This window comes from Halyomorpha halys, unplaced genomic scaffold (assembly GCF_000696795.3).
Source record: "Halyomorpha halys isolate HHAL.00 unplaced genomic scaffold, Hhal_1.1 Scaffold485.1, whole genome shotgun sequence".
Taxonomy (NCBI): Eukaryota; Metazoa; Arthropoda; class Insecta; order Hemiptera; family Pentatomidae; genus Halyomorpha; species Halyomorpha halys.
Genome location: NW_027114369.1, coordinates 542,265 through 559,020, shown reverse-complemented (window position 1 = coordinate 559,020; position 16,756 = coordinate 542,265). Strand labels below are relative to the sequence as shown.

The 16,756-nt window shown below is 33.6% G+C and overlaps 1 protein-coding gene across 2 annotated transcripts in view; it reads right to left on the bottom strand.

The window, feature by feature from the left end:
- Nucleotides 1–871: 871 nt before the first annotated feature.
- The window catches only part of LOC106683453 (serine/arginine repetitive matrix protein 1), an 89,145-nt gene continuing 73,260 nt past the window's right edge, over nt 872–16,756 (bottom strand). For both annotated transcript variants that reach the window (XM_014424939.2, XM_014424938.3), the window contains exons 6-9: nt 8,859–8,905; nt 6,689–6,749; nt 5,660–5,706; nt 872–3,006 (exon numbers count right to left, since the gene is read on the bottom strand). In XM_014424939.2, the coding sequence (XP_014280425.1) occupies nt 1,013–3,006; nt 5,660–5,706; nt 6,689–6,749; nt 8,859–8,905 (2,149 nt within the window). In that variant the 3' untranslated portion in view covers nt 872–1,012. The remainder of the gene's footprint in view (nt 3,007–5,659; nt 5,707–6,688; nt 6,750–8,858; nt 8,906–16,756) is intronic.

Here is a 16,756-nt window from a genome sequence, read left to right as displayed (position 1 = left end):
CTTGGAAAACTTTTGGAGCACTTCTTATTCCTCTGGGAGGTGACCCAACCCCATAAGAGTTAAGGAAATCAGAGGATAAATTAAAAAATACTTTTTTAAGTAATCAACAAATTCCTTATCACTTACAATTAATAATTTGTTAGTTTAATAAAAATGAAGAAAGGATTATGCATTGTCGCATTACGTTTTTCTGAACAACTGAAAGTTCACTTCCCAGGGCAATTATTCTTCCTTCTACCTTAAAGTTCATAAAGAAAAATAAAGAATTGAGAAAAAAATTAAATACTGCTTAACTTGCATTTACAACTTGATCCACCAACAATATCACCCATCAAAAGCATTATCTATTAGCACATTTTCAATGACTAGATATATCTCTTCAATATACTGATTGAGTATCCACCAGCAGAAGTAAGAATAGTAAGGAAAAATTGGTAAGCATTTCCATTGTTAGATTTTTGTACCAATATTCTTCGATTAATATCATCCCACCAAAATCGCAATAAATCGCAACCATTCGGGCCGAACAACATAATGGTTCAAAAAACACATAAAGTGAACATCAAGATGATAATAGGTAAAGTTATACTTGGAATAAATATATTCATAATGCAAAGACGAATTTTAATGAAGATGAATTTTATTAACTTCGTCGTTATGTATTCATAAGTTTTCTTCTTTTTAAGTAAGTGATACAAAAATAGGAATACTTGAAGCTTAAAATTTTTTGTTCCTATTGGTTCATTGAAATTTTATCGAATTTTCTTGTTCGCATCTGTAATGGAATGGAAATATATTTGTTGTATATTGTGGTACCATTCTTCAGGATAAAATAACACACAAAAGGCGTTAATAAATAGCTACTCAAGGGTATAAAAAGTTCTGAATACACTTTATTTCATAGCAATGAATCTACAAAAAAATGTAATTATTAATAAGTAATGAAAACACTTAATTAATGCTAATGTAAAATAAATTGAGTCCTGATATGACACATAGATATGAATAACACTTAGGGCCAGTGGCCACCTCCTCTCCCACGACCTCCCCTCGACAGCCGATCGAACACGCGCTTAGTTCTCCGCCCCCTTGACTTCCTGAAGTCATCATCCCTCGATTTGACAAATTCTCCCTGAGAACGATGGTGTTTCGGTTCAGGATACGGAGCAGAGTCCTGGTAGCCGTGGTGTCTCTGGTTATCAGGTCGGATCCCTGAATCGTGATTGGACGAACCCCCAGGAAAGTCTTGGCGAGCCCTCCCTCTAACCATTTCACCTTCCGATCTATATGGATATTGCTGAGGATACCCTTGATGCATTACATTCCTCTCTTCTGGAGGTATATCCTGACCGTGGTAGCCTGCCGAATCACTGTGTACATGTCTACGTCTTTTCTCTTCTTCAAGTGCTTCCCGAAGATCTGCATTTACAGGAGCGTATTTCGGCACATCGGAGTAAGACGGAAGGTTAGAGTCAGGATATACATCCCTCATAGACCTCTTTTCATTTAGTATTTCGCGACAATCAGGGTCCTTCTCTTTAATATCCCATGGCACTGCGGGATATTCTCTTTTATCTTTCTTAAACCCTTCCCTACCATCTCTACTGTTCATATAGCCGGATGGGGGTGTCGATCTTCTAAGCTTCTCCCTCACCTCAACTGGAGGCGGCGTTTTCCTCCGCCTTTTAGTGTCTCTAGGAGGAGAATATTCCGCCCTCACCGGCACTTCATCTCGCGGGTAAGGATAGTAGGGATAGTTCCGACGAGGAGATAAGCTTCTTTCTCGCCGTATTTTTTCATATCGTTCTGGATAATATTCAGCTGAAGCGCCGTAACTTCTTTCATTGCTGTAGTGGTTGCTCGTATGGAATCTGTCGTTATAATCACGAACTGATTCTTCTGCTCCCCTTCTACCCCCGTCTTCATAACCTGGCCTAGTAGAGTAATGCCGATCTGAAGGTGGCTCGTTTCTTCGATAATCAGGGGAAGATGGCCGTCTAGAAGACTGAATTGGAGGAGGCGTTCTCTCTCTTCTTGGAGGAGAACGGCCACGGCCTGGAGGCTGAGATCGTCCTCTTGCATGAGGCATTTGTTCTCTCCGCGATATGTGCCCATGCCCAGGAGAAGGTGGAATTGACACCGGTATATGGTCATGTCCAGGTGATGGAACGCGGCTATAGTGTGTCGGGGTCCTTCTCCTAATGCTTCTTCCAGGTGGCGATCTGCTACGTATATGTCCCGGAGGTGACCTACCACGCATAATTGGAGGTGATCTACCTCTCATGTGAGGTGGTGGTGAGCGTCCCCTCGAAGAGACGACGGGCATACGATTCATCAAATCCGGTGGTGGCGACCGACCTCGGCCTTGAGGACGAGGAGGAGATCTACGGAGCATAGACGGTGATGTTCTGTTCCTCATAACTGATGGTGGTGAACGCCTGCGCATATGACCTGGTGGGGAAAGATGTGAAAGATGCAAAGATGGAGGAGGAGGTGTTCTAGTACGAAATGAATGCGGTGGTGTCCTTCCACGTGGTTGAGGAGGTGGAGTTCTGCCATGTGGCATTGTAGGAACCATACGGTCTCTTATAACAGACTGTTGGGAACCCCGAGGTTGGCCCGTGACTGGTCTATCATAATGCGGCGGAGACCGTCTGCTTCTAATGGCCTGCAATGGCGAAGTTCTGCCCCCCACTGGAACTGGAGAAACGCGCCCTCTGGGATGTTGCTGCAATGGTGATCTGGAACGAGCCCTGTGTACAGATCTACCAGGAACCATCGAAACCCTTCCCGGTGAAGTGCGGTAATCTCCTCTGAAACCATCCTTACCCAAGTTGCGGCGAGGTTCATCTTTCTTTGCCGGTACTTCCTCCTTCTTTCCGAGCTTTGTTTTTGATGCGGACGGCCTCATAGCAGTAGTTCTCAACGTCTCAATTCCTTTAATTTCTTCAAGACTTGAAAGATAAGGAGATCTTTCAATCAAATGACCTCTTGCTCTACCTACGGCTGAAAACAAATACTACTATCGTCATAAAATAAATAAAGAATAGATCTTTAAAACTACAAACTACTAACAAAGAAAACATGACTACAACTTTTAAACAAATGTGAATAATCCATAAGAAGGGTGTCCCGGGGGAGCATTCATAACATTTTGTCATGGAAGTTAGGTTCTCATCCTAAAAAAATCGTCAAGGATTATTTTCACTTTCCTCAATAGAGCTCAATAAATTATAGGGAACATCAAGAAAACTAATTTAATGTTTCAAAGCAGTTTGAAGCCTACGTGCGTTGTTTAAAAAAAAAAGTGAAATAAAAGTTGCTAATCTTTCTGAAAGTTCTATGTTGCTGTTCACAATCACAATAAAAGGACTACACTTACACTACTTCTATCCCTAGAAATACTTTAGGGTTATTCGGAGCGATGGTAGTTCCGACCTCACACCAACTAGTGGAAGCAGTTCCGTCGTTGGTGATCTCCGTTACGTTTTATGATATCATGAGTGGCTAAGCCAGATGATTGTCAAGGGTCAGCCGGTTATTAAAGTCGGGTGAATAAAAAGAAAGCACTGGAATAATTTAATTCTCATCCATTATTAAAACTGAGGATGAATATATAATCATATTTGTACTGACACAACATGAAGCAAAGGATAAAGATTCACCTTTAATAATAAGGTTACGATTAATATCCTACATGTCAGGATAAATTCACTTATAGGGTAATAGTATACATGTAACAGAATAGAGCTTCAAAATTATATTATCATTTCAATAATGTTTTAACAAAAATTATTCGTGCTTCACTCGACTTAAAGGGGGGCTATTCTATAATTAAACAGACAACTGTACCTACATCAAATAAGTATTATATTTTGTTTCATTTTATAGCTAACGCATACGTTAGTTCATTTGCTTAATTTGTCTGCAAGTCTTCCACACATCAACTCAGCGATGAACTCATTGCATCCATTTCGAAACTAGTTTTGGAAATAGAATACATAACCGAGTGATGACTGAAGAAGCTGCCAAAGCACTCCTTGAAAAAGAAGCACGTCCTTCCTCTTTTGCCCGGGCTTGACGTTTTATCTCGTACTTGTCTGCGAATAACAGGCAGAGTTGACAGCGTGTTCCTTCTCCTCCACTACCGCAAATCGGACCATGGACACTGCTTAACATAGGCGCCCGGAGCGGTGATCCGTCACTTATTGTTTCAAAGTTCAACTTTAAAGTTAACATTCATGCGTAAAATCTAGTTCGATTCATTTGACTAATGCCTGTGTGTTTATTTATGTGAGATATTTCTGTCGGTTAACACCTTTTCTAAAAGTAAAATTGGGATCAGACAACATCGAAAAGATAATCTAAGCTTCTTCTTCAGGTTGTCTAGTTAACAATCACAAAAGTTTCAAGAACCAGCTTTAAGCGTCGTCTTCCCTAAATATGTTTGTCTGTATATTTATTAAATGGCCCTTATATTAAAAATTATAATGGAAACATTACATATGTATTAAGGTGCTAATAGCTGTCCGTAGATTAATATGAGGATAAGATGGTCGGGGTGTGGTCAACAAAAATATTTAAATTAAATTTAAAATTACAGTAAATTAAAAATTTACAAAACCATTATCCTTCCCACTGTTCTTTATGGATGTGAGACGTAGAACTTACACTAAGGGATGAACAGCGTCTTATAGTTTTTGAAAATAAAGTATTAAGCAAAATATTCGGAACAAAAAAGGATGAATTAACGGGAGAATTTAGAAGATTACACAACGCTGAATTAAGGGACCTACACCCGGTAAATATAATTCAAGTTATAGCATTGCGGCGTATAAGATGGGCGTGTAAGGTTGTAGGGCTTAGTAACGAGCGGATATTTAAAATGTTAATAAACACTAAACCAACCGGTAAACGTCCGAGGGGTAGACCGAAACGTAGATGGGAGGATTGCGTTAAAAAACTGATTTAGTGGAATTGGGTTTGGAGGAGCATCACTGGAAGGATGTATGCAGAGAGCGTTTGGCGGTATCGGCATCGAACCATCGGGTTCGTTAAGCCTTTATTATTATTATTTGTTTATTTGTGCCGACGTTTCAGGCACTCATCAGGACTGAAAAAATAAACAGAACGAAAAATATAATTTTTTGTAAAATTACATGTAAACAACGAAGCATGTTTTTGCTGTTCTAGCTTTTGTTTTTGCAGCTCTGAAGGAAACCTGAAATTCAGGCCAGAACGTCGGTTCAAATAAATAGGTTTCGATAATTTGTGCATTTTTGCTCACCGCACCACCTACCATCTTCTCCGTATAAAAATAATAGTTATCAATTATGTCAGTTATTTTTATAATAAGAACTAGTATTTTTAAATTAACTTTTATTTAAATTATTATCATAACAAATGGAAAATCAAATTTAGCCCCATTTTAAACTTGAACATTATATAGTGCTGAAAGTTGCAAAGCCCAGTCAGAGAGAATGCTACACAACCCACTATTTATGTGTTCTTGTTTAGTCAATTAGTCTCCAGAAACAGTCTGTAGTATGATTCGTGCATACTTAATAGAGTTAGTGCCTACTGAATATGGGTAAAACTTACGATTGTCACAATTCTTCTCTCAAACCCAAAAATTGTTTGAAAAAATTATTAAACTTACCTTCAACAGCTTCGTTAAAGGAGTATCCCAACCTCTGAATTAGATACCTGAATAAAAAATATCAATTCCATGAAAATAAATTATTATAAGATAACACCTAAAAAAAAATAAAAAAATTTTTGTAGATTAATTTTAAGGCCTAAAACAAGAAACATTCAGATAGGAATGATTAAAATAGATTACCTTCAAATATATAGACTATACTTTTATTATGTTCATTATATATATTAAGTATAAAGGAATAAAAGAATTTATCGGTATAATAGGGCACATAAATAGTAATCACCGAAACCACATAATAACATTTAATAATTAACCATATAGTAAATAATTTCACTACCTTACTGAACGAACAATACGTCTTAAAAGTTAGTAACTTATAAAATTCTTGTTACTAAATTTGTAAAACATATACCAAAAAGTGATCTATTATCGAGTGTGAATTAAAACAGGATTTTAATACTAAGTGGAATAAAGGCAACTGCAAACAACAAAAGGCATAATCAGCAATAAAATCTAAGATAATGTCTTAAGTTTTTTTTTTTTTATTTAGGAAAAATAATCACAACAAAACTACAAGATTTGCAATCACAAAACTCTTACTGCACAAAATAAAAATCACTAAAGAAAGGTGTGACATATGATGGGTGTGACTGTGACCAAACATATTACTCACAAATTTGGCCACATAATTTATGACTGCAGGCTTTTACGACCAGGACTGAAACAAATTTATTAAAAATGTCAAGCCAAACTAAACTTCATGATTGATTCTATAATTAAAATGAGGAATTTAAGAATTTCAACATAATTAGTTACAAATTTCTAAGCATATATCAATTTCAACTGCTTACGGAATAGTTCGGCGTACTAACATTGCACTATAGAATTTAATTGTAGTTTCGTTTTGTAAATACTTTTTCCTATAATACTTCTCATCATTACACTAGTAATTATAATGCAAATATATATTTTTTTAATGAAACTATTATAAAGTAACTAATACATATCAAACTAAACTACATTTACCTGCAAAGCATATAACCAGTACGGTTTACTCCATGGGTGCAGTGAACACCAATGAGTGAGTCTAGAAAAAAAAAAAAATCATTCATTAAAATAAAAAATAGACTTACACAATCACATTAAGATGAAATTTTAATATAATATGACTAAATTTATAATTTAAAATATTTGGAATTTAAATGAAATACGAGTTAATCTGGCGTTATCGGGGAACCATGTAGAGGTATTCCCCTGTCTTCCGAGAAGGGTACCTGGCCTTACATTGGGATGAGGAATAAACCAGGCGGTTAGATTTGGGTGCTGATCACATATCACTGTATAATACTATTCAAATAATATTTTATTCAATAACAATTTAATTATTTTTTATTCATGAAAGAACTACTCCAAAAAAGTAATTGATGTTATGCCGTATTGAACAATTATTTGTTATTCATTATTTTTATTCACTAAAACGTGATTAATAATTTTTTTGTTAATTGAATTTAAAGTACTGTAATACTTTCATTATATTTATAAGTATTATATTATTGTGCGCTGGGAGCTCAATCCTCGGAAAATATCGCGTAACACTGAATCAGCCAGTCCCTGCCTCTCTATTTTACTCCACAATGGTTTTTCCTAAAGGATCTGCTACAATTTTATATCTATGAATTTAAAACTCAGGGTTAAAAAATTATAACTAAAATAGGACAAATGTACCTATATACTATTGTGCGGATATGACTAAATTTGTCATGATTCCTTCATAGGAACAAGAAATCAAAGAGGACTTGCCACAAACTATATATAATCCCGGAACTCCGATTTAAGAACCGAATAAATACTTAACTTAGGGTTGGAAGAGTCAGGGTCTTAGCAATTTTGTTAAGTATTTGAATGTGTTAAATAAAACTTACTATAGATCCTCACCTGTTAGTCGTACATTCAAAAACTATAATTAAACTTTAAAGTAAATCTTATCTTAAACACCATTAAGGATGGTTTATTTTTCGACAAAATGCTTAGTTTCAGAGTAATGGGCAAACTATATGAAAAAAAAAGAAGTGAAAAATCGCTCTCTTACCAAATTTATAAAAACGTGGTAAGAAATTTTGTTTGAAAACTTCAAATTCGGTTTTATCACACCAAAAAACATAAAACCACAGGAAAAACTACGAGTTAGATTTTTCTACATGCAATAACCTCGATAAATTGGATACTTTACCTCAGTTTGGAAAGCACAATTAGGTACGCAGTCACTTAGGGTGATTTATCTTTTTGGGACATATATACCGTATCAAAATTTGAACTTGAGTATTTCGGTTAAATTAGAAGTAAAATTTGGAATTACGAATTAAAATTTCATACGCAACATAAAGCAACATCTTTCAAGTGACTGAACATAGTTCAGTATGTTCAGATGAGCGTTATAACCAGGCTGTTACAGGTTTGGTTAAATCTTTCGTAGCTCGTCTATTAGAAGATGCAGCCCATTTATTTTTTTTATTTTTAAATATTTTTAAAAAGTTTTTTTAAAACTTTCGTGTTCTTCTTGGTTTATATAATTAAATTCTTGATTTGATTCTTGAAGGATTTTTTTAAATGAAGGAAAAATGATCAGATTTGACTTGCGACCATATTGTATAAATTACGCAAGGTGCATTTTGATAATTGACGACGGTCAATTTACTCGGAGCATTCTTTATATTCCAATTAACATTATTTCGAAGTCGTTCATTAATGATCCATGTTTCGGCAATCGAATACATTCTTCTCAAGTGAGAATTAAAGAACTCTTCGCTTTCGTTCCATAACTTTATCCTTGGACCAAACAGACAATTATAACTTGTCAGAATATCAGTTAGGAGGAGGGGCGGGGAGAAGGCAGAACGATTTAACAAACCCGTCCCTGAAATATAAAGCTTATAATTGCTTCTTGCCCAATCTGACACTACTGCTCTGGGAATTAGGTGTTAATTAATTTATGAGGAGTCGGAAATATTTGTAGGGTCATTAGTCAAGTAGGAACCTTGCTTCTTAACTCATCCCTTCAACCGCTTATTGATATTGCCAGCGTTCTTGTTAACAGCCGAACTGGATCACGTGGGAGTGGCATTTAAGGGAGTATGTTAAACAAAATAATAATCAATCTAATTTATAGTTAGTAAAGAAACTCAAATATAGTACTTACTGTCATTTTTATGTGAATCCAAATAATAGTCAACAACTTCGAAAAATCTGAAAAAATACATGATAACATTAATCCATATTAAACAGTTACAACAATTAATTAAACATAAGTAAACACATGAATGCATGCAACATAATTTCAGATTAACAAGCACTTTTATTTTTTTTTTAGGATTAATTTATTAGAATCACATCAATTTTCAATACTACATCAAATGTCCAAAATGACTTACGCTATTTAAAAAAAAAAATTACGTAAAGAAATGCCCGTTTGTATCCGATGGAACGAATGTTTCATTGGTGCAGAGCAGCGGTTCCAAAATCATAATAAAAAAATCTCAGACCCTTTGTTGGTCTAAGAATCAAAAGCCTAAATGATCGAGTGGCAAACGTTGCATTAGACAAGGAGATATGATTGGTTTGCCATTTTATATAAATGGATTCTACTCATAAATTACAAAATCATTGTCAAAATTAAACATCACCACCATAACACCCTGGCATTCGGTTCCAAAACTCCTTTAATACGCTTGTGGCACCCATTTGGGAAGCCACTAGCTTAGAAGAAACATTTTCCTTACATATGACTCAAAACATTTCATACAGTGCATATATTGCCAATTCTTATATAATCTTTGCCTCATGTTAATTATAAAAAATTATGTCCAATCCTAATGTGGAACGTGTATAAGAAACAAGTCAGTCCTTAGAATGCAAGATACGTTACTACAAATGTTAAAAGTATTAATTCGGTTTATATTATGAGTATCAGATTGAAACATTGGAGAAACTTTTATCTTAGTTTAATATTAATTCATTGGAATTAATAATTTTAACCAAAAACTATCAATTAAATAAATCAATTAAATTTCCTAAAACATTAAAGTATTGGACGTAAAGATTATTACTAGGTACCATTAACTGAAGTTTTAATATACTCATTAGGGGATTGTTTTTTATTAGTATTTTTATATAATGAGAAACTATTGTAAAGCTGGATAAATAACTTCTCAGCTCTATTCACCTATCCCATCAATATACATGGGGTGGCGTACACTATTCCACTTCAAAAGAAAAGTGGGACCAAAAAGAGGGGAGTTGACCACATCCATGGATGGAGCTGAGGTTAATAGGAATTTCTGTCATTGTGATCTAAACTGAAAAATGGAATGCTGCTGGTGACTAATTCATAATCCTCAGGAGTTCATCATAAGGACCGCCTTTTTGGCATCACATTTCTTGGCAGCTTGCCCTCTCTATTACGCAATTTCCTCCAAGTCAATATAGCACAAATAAAGATTTTCATGAAAGAGCTACACCCTCAGAATGCATATAATTAATCAGTAAGCTCAATAGACTTCGCATATAAAGGTGGGAGGAGTCATGATACGAGGACGTTATGGCTCAGTATTATCGAACAATATCGTATCTTATCATAAAATAATAATAAAACGATAAAAAAGAAAACTCCCGGCCTCCATGGTAGCCATACTTATCTGACTTCTTAAACAGACAATTACAGCGAGTAGATAGATCGATATACGACATGTGACAATCTCACAAGAAGAGATCATAACACACAAAAAAGGCAATCCTAATTATACACTGTATATACATTGTTATAAAGTTTTAAAACAATTTATAAATGAGATTCAATAAACAATTGCAAGAAGTACCGGCACTTCATTATAGTATATTATTTGAACATTCTAAATTCTTTAAAAAGCGCCTAAAATTGAAAAACAGACATTTCTCTCGTTTTTCTCCACCTCCTCGAAATATAACGGCTCTAAAATAATTCATTTATAATTATATTTCCAAGTACTTCAAATGGAAAAATATTAATAACAATGATAAAAAGAGGTAATATTTTCAGGTCAATATCCGTCCAAAAAATACTTAGATGTCATATAGAACACACGGCGTTAGACAGTTCTCCCGTTTTTCTCCCTCTCCTCGAAGTATAACGGCTCTAAAATAATTCATTTATAAATTTTTTTCTTTTATATTCGCTGATTCATGTCAATCTGTTCTTTTTTTGAATCAATCAGGCCACTTCTAACTGAAGGGAGGGAAGTGAACCACAGGCTACCCACCAGAACGGATTCGAACCATGTTGCTTTAAATAATGTATGTAAAAAGCTATATCTCGAAAACTATTTAACGCAAATAACTCTATTAGGACTCATATTTTAGCAAATTTACTCTTCTTTAAATGACATATTCTTAGGTTTTCTAGTGTTGTTGGTAGTTTTTAAGATATAGAGCTCCGAATGAAAAATTAGATTTTTTTATTCTTTTGAAACAGCCGCCATTTTTATTTCCCCTACCTATACTTGGCAGACTCATCAATTTTGACTATTAATTATACATAGTTTTCATTAAAGTAATCAAAAATTGGGGTGAGATAACTCCATTTTTTCTTCTCTTGGGCTCTTATTCTACAAGTACCAAGTACAGTATCGAGGTAATAGCTATTATGCTAGACTAGCCCACTTGAGGGCTAGTAGTAAACTAGATAGGATATAAATAGATATATATTAAGAGACAGATAAGTGGGCGGTATCACAAACGACCTGATGACAACGAAGGTATTGTCCTGAAGAAGTGTGTCACAATCAGGAGGATCGCGGCAGCTTCAAAGGCCCTCGCGGCTAATAGCCCATTGCATAGAAAAAATCATCAACTCCATATGTTACAATTAATTGCGGATTGTATTTTTAAGTGCTTCGAATGGTAAATATAGAGAAAAACATTAATAACAAAGATAAAAAGAGCTAATATTTATAGCACAATCACAATCCAATAAAATTAAGACGTTATATAAAAGACACGGATGGATCTATAGTAAATGAATACGAATCGGCTGTAATTTTCTGTATTATTGCTGTGATTTATTGTAAATAAATCTAATTTATAATGAGGTGTAGATAGTTGACCGTAGATTAATCATTGGAGTAGTTTGTCGGGGGGTGCCGTCAGCAAAGAACAAAATAAATAAACAAAACCATATTTATTTATTTTATGCCGACGTTTCGACCTGAGTTTCAGGTCTTCATCAGGGGTTGTGGCGTAGGAGGTAGGCTTGCAACTGGTTGCAGCATACCTCTGTTGCAAGCCTACCTCCTACGCCACAATCCCTGATGAAGACCTGAAACTCAGGTCGAAACGTCGGCATAAAATAAATAAATATGGTTTTGTTTATTTATTTTGTTCTTTGCTGACCGCAACCCCCGACAAACTTCTCCAAAATTTAATTTATATTAGAACCTAATAGTATAAGAGCCCAAGAGGTGACAAAGGCAGTTATTCCACTCCAATTTTTGATTACTTAATTGAAAACTAGGTATAATTACTAAATTGACGAGTCTGCCAAGTATAGGTAGGTGGAATAAAAAATAACGGATTTTCAAAACATTAAAAATAATTAATTTTTTATTCGGAGCTTGATATCTTTACAACTACCAACAACAATAGAAAATATGAGAGATCATCATTTAAAGAAGAGTAAATCTGCTCGAATATAAGCCCTAATAGAGCTATTTACGTTCAGTAGTTCTCGAGACATAGCTTTTTAAAAAGCACCATTTCATAAAAATGATTCATAAGAACGTACTGAAATATCAGTAATTAGTTAATTTATTTTGAGAAATCTATATCTCAGGAACTAAGTAACGTGCACAAATTAAAGCTAGTTGAACGAACTATAAAGTAGAAGTAGTTCATGACGTTTATTTTCGTAGGAGTAGTAGTTTTCATGAAATTTGCTAAACTTAATTGATTCGAACAAATTTTCATTAGCCAAATCTATATTCATATGTGAATATCATAAAAACTACTACCCCTTAATTTGAGTGCTAATAGACATCTGTACGTCACATAGTTCCTGAGATATAGATTTCTCAAAATAAATTAATTAACTACTAATCTTTCATTAGTTTTTAAAGAAATTTTGCTTTTTAAACAGCTGTATCTCAAGAACTATTGGACGTAAATAGCTCTATTAGGGCTAATATTTCAGAAAATTTACTCTTCTTTGAATGACGTTCTTTTAGATTTTCTAGTGTTTTATTGTCTAAATAACTATAAATCAATTTATTCTAGCAAATATCATGAAAATTACTGTTCCTACAAAGGTAAAGGTCATATACTACTTTATAGTACGTTAAACTAGCTTTAATTTGATTGCTAATAGACATATGTACGTCACATGGTTCCTGAGATATAGATTTCTCAAAATATATTAACTAACTATTAATTTTTCAACATATTTTCAAGAAATTTTGCTTTTTAAAAGGCTATATCTCGAGAACTATTGGACGTAAGCTCTATCAGGGCTAATATTTCAGCAAATTTACCCTACTTTAAAAATGTTCTTGTAGATTTTCTAGTGTTGTAGGCAGTTTTTATGATAGAGAGCTCCGAATGAAAAAAATAGTGTTTTTTTAATGTTTTGAAACAGCCGCCATTTTTTATTCGCCCTACTTATACTTGGCAGACTCATCAGTTTTGACTAGTAATTGTACATAGTTTTCATTAAAGTAATAAAAAATTGGGATGAGATAACTGCCTTTTTTTCTTCCCGGCTTTTGTCCTATCACCCCCACTACTCCGTCTACACCAATGCCTCCAGACAACTAAAAGGGATATATGTAGAGCGAGTTAAATTATAAAACTATATAATAACTATAGTGACGAAATTATTTTACTATTTAAACAACTTTATTGGCATTTTAAAGACTTCTGAACGCGATAAACACTTCTACAGAATGTACTTTTGTCTGTAGATGATTTTATCAACCTACTAGAGCTCTACAATAAGAGACGAAACGTTAACAAAGATTAAAGCACTCGACATATATACTGAGATATATGAACTTGCCTCCAAACCATCTTATGGTATGCAATCGTTTAACATGAAGCTGTTAATGAAGGTAATTTATCAAAAAAATAGCACAGGCCTGATATAGTTTTGTCCAAAGTTAAACCCTCAGTCGGCTATCAATCTAACCACTATCTTATAGCTCATTCTATCACTGATCCAACTCCTTGAGGAATGAAATAATCAAGGAAATCATAAATGGGATAAATGATATTAACAAAATTCTACCTAATAAATAGGTCTCGCTAGATTACCATTGAGGAGATGGTTTGGTTTATTATGAAAAAATCTTAATCTCTTAAGGTCTCAAGAGCATCATCTAAAAATTTAAATTGGGCTATAATAGGGGTATTCATGATATTGTGTTAAATGTAAAATGTTTTACCATGTTAATTGTTATAAGTATAGAATTGTGAGCAGCCCTATTTAAAGTCATGCTAAAAGGTAAATGCATAAGAGCTCCTAGCGGATTTTCTGAGCAACTTGTTTTATAACCTTTCCTGCCACAACTTCATGTTATTGTTTACTTCTAAGTTTTGATTACAGTAATTTATTACAACATGCCTAAAATAAGTGAAAAGTAGAAGTGTAAAAGTTTGGCTACTAATTGTATTTTTTAAAAAGTCCAAAACACAAGACAAAAAAAAAAAAAAAAAAACTACGAGTAAGTAACCTAACACGACAACAAATAAAACAAGCTCAGCTGGTCTGTTTCGTGACGTCATTCTCCATTTAACAGAACTAGTAACAGACTCAGCCATGATACATGTTATATCGTTTTAACATGGCAAAAGAAGGAAATATTTCTCCATTTAACATAAGTTTTTCCATTTAACACGCTTGATGTTAAACTAAAGATCATAAATACCCCTATTGTGTCATTCAGATCTTACAAAGTTGTTATAAAAATGTGAAAGACTTATTGCATTAGATTTTATTAATCATAGCTATCGAAAACTGGGGGTGCTGCGTTACGTCCTTGACATAGCTGACCAACAGAACTAATCCCGAGAACCCAAGTAGCAGAGCAGGGGACGTAAGTAGCGGCGGGACCAGCTCGTTAGGAAACCGCAGGCTGATGGGTCTCTATTTATCTAGCGAGGGGGGAGAGGAAAGGGGGGGCTTCGTTAGTGGTACCTCCCTCCCTGCTCTACAGCTTGTACCTTGTCTATATATAATTGCTTAAAGTAACCTGTCATATAAAGTTACAAGTTACTGTTACCATTAACTGAAAGTTATTTATCCCAAATATGCAAGTAGATACATGAACAGTTTAAATGTTGAACAATTGTGGATCCACTGCGTGGCAGCACTCATTTTTTTCAAACATGATCATGCAAGTGATAATGTACATTTAAGAAGAGATGGGGATGATTAGTCAAGATAGGTTATGGATTCAAGGGACTATAAGATTTATAGATATAAATGAAAACTGACCAACTAATTAAACTTCAAGGTAGTTGTAGATTGTGTATAAGTTAATCGTTAATAATGGTTCGTACAGTACTGAAGGCTGTCAAAAAATTTGCTGTCTCCTCGATAGGAATTCTGTCACAGTTGGTAGTTCGAAATAACTTTTAAATACTTGTCAAAATAACTTTTTAATCAAATTATCATTATTTGGCTCGAAATACATACCCACAAATATAAATGTAAATATTTCTCTGAATATTCTAACACGAAGTTAGTTGTGCTGTTTATAGAGTTAGCGTTATGCTTGAAATGAAATAGTATACCAATTAATAAAATATATTTTCTAAAATCGTGTAAGCTGCTAAATGCTGAAAAGTATACATATTTGTAATTATTATAATTATATTCTACTAACTAAACTGTTTTATATTATTATCAAGATGGCCTCCAATAGATGTTCATTGGTCCAAAACATACTAAGAACTGAATTTCCTTTCTGAGTCTAAATTAAAGCTAATGTTGTCATCTATATTAATAACAATTTAATTTATTTTTAACCAGTTTCACTAATTGGACTTAAGTTTATGTTTAAAATAATACATTATGAACCCCCCATTTTTTTTAAAATTACAGTTTTGTAATATATATGAATATTTTAATGTTATATGCATTTGTAGTTTCCATATACACAATACTATATGCAATTGTTTTGTTCAGGACAGTTTCCCCATTCCCATGATGTTGAGCAATCTAAAATCTTTTAATAAAAATATTATAACAATTATTTTAACATTTAAAATCACAAAATATTCAAATCATATTGAAATGAATTCATACTTGCTATATACTTAATATATAGTATCAATAAAACATTAAGAAGATAATTATCAAATAATTGACATCGAAAGAAGTATTATAATTTATCAATATTTAATTTTATTTTCTTATTAAAAAACAGAATGAAATATCACATGACATACTATCTGATATAACATGCAAAAAGGAAGATAACATCTACTCGTGCATATATTATTTATACTATTTTACGGTTGAAACGGCATTTGCCCCGAGACATTTTATGAATAGCTGTTGGAGTTCTGACAATAGCCAGTTTCTCCATGCCACGAGTTTAAGCGGCAAAAGCGCTCTCACTCATTCTCCACTGGCTCTCAATATCAGTGACGCGGCTGGGAGAGAAGCGCTGGGATCTTTTGGGCCCTGTTTTCCCTTCCACATGGGGCTAGCAGTTCCCCAGCAGAATGTAAATATGGTATATAGCTGAAAATGTGTTTTTACATTACTGTTACTTAAATTTAATTTTCTTTGCCTTGTATATAAATTATTTAATTTAATTGTAATTTGTGATCGGTTTTATTTTATTATATTTTTATTTATATAAATCAAGATAGTATTATATTTTGTTTATTATTATTATTATTTTTAATTTAATTTTTTTTTCTAATCGTTATTATTACATTTTTTTCTTTTCTTTTTTTTTCATCTACTTTTTGTATACATTGTATGAATGTATTATATTTGAACACTAATACTTAATGCCCTTAATTTTTGGCAGATTGAATAAATTCTCTTTAATAAATAAATTA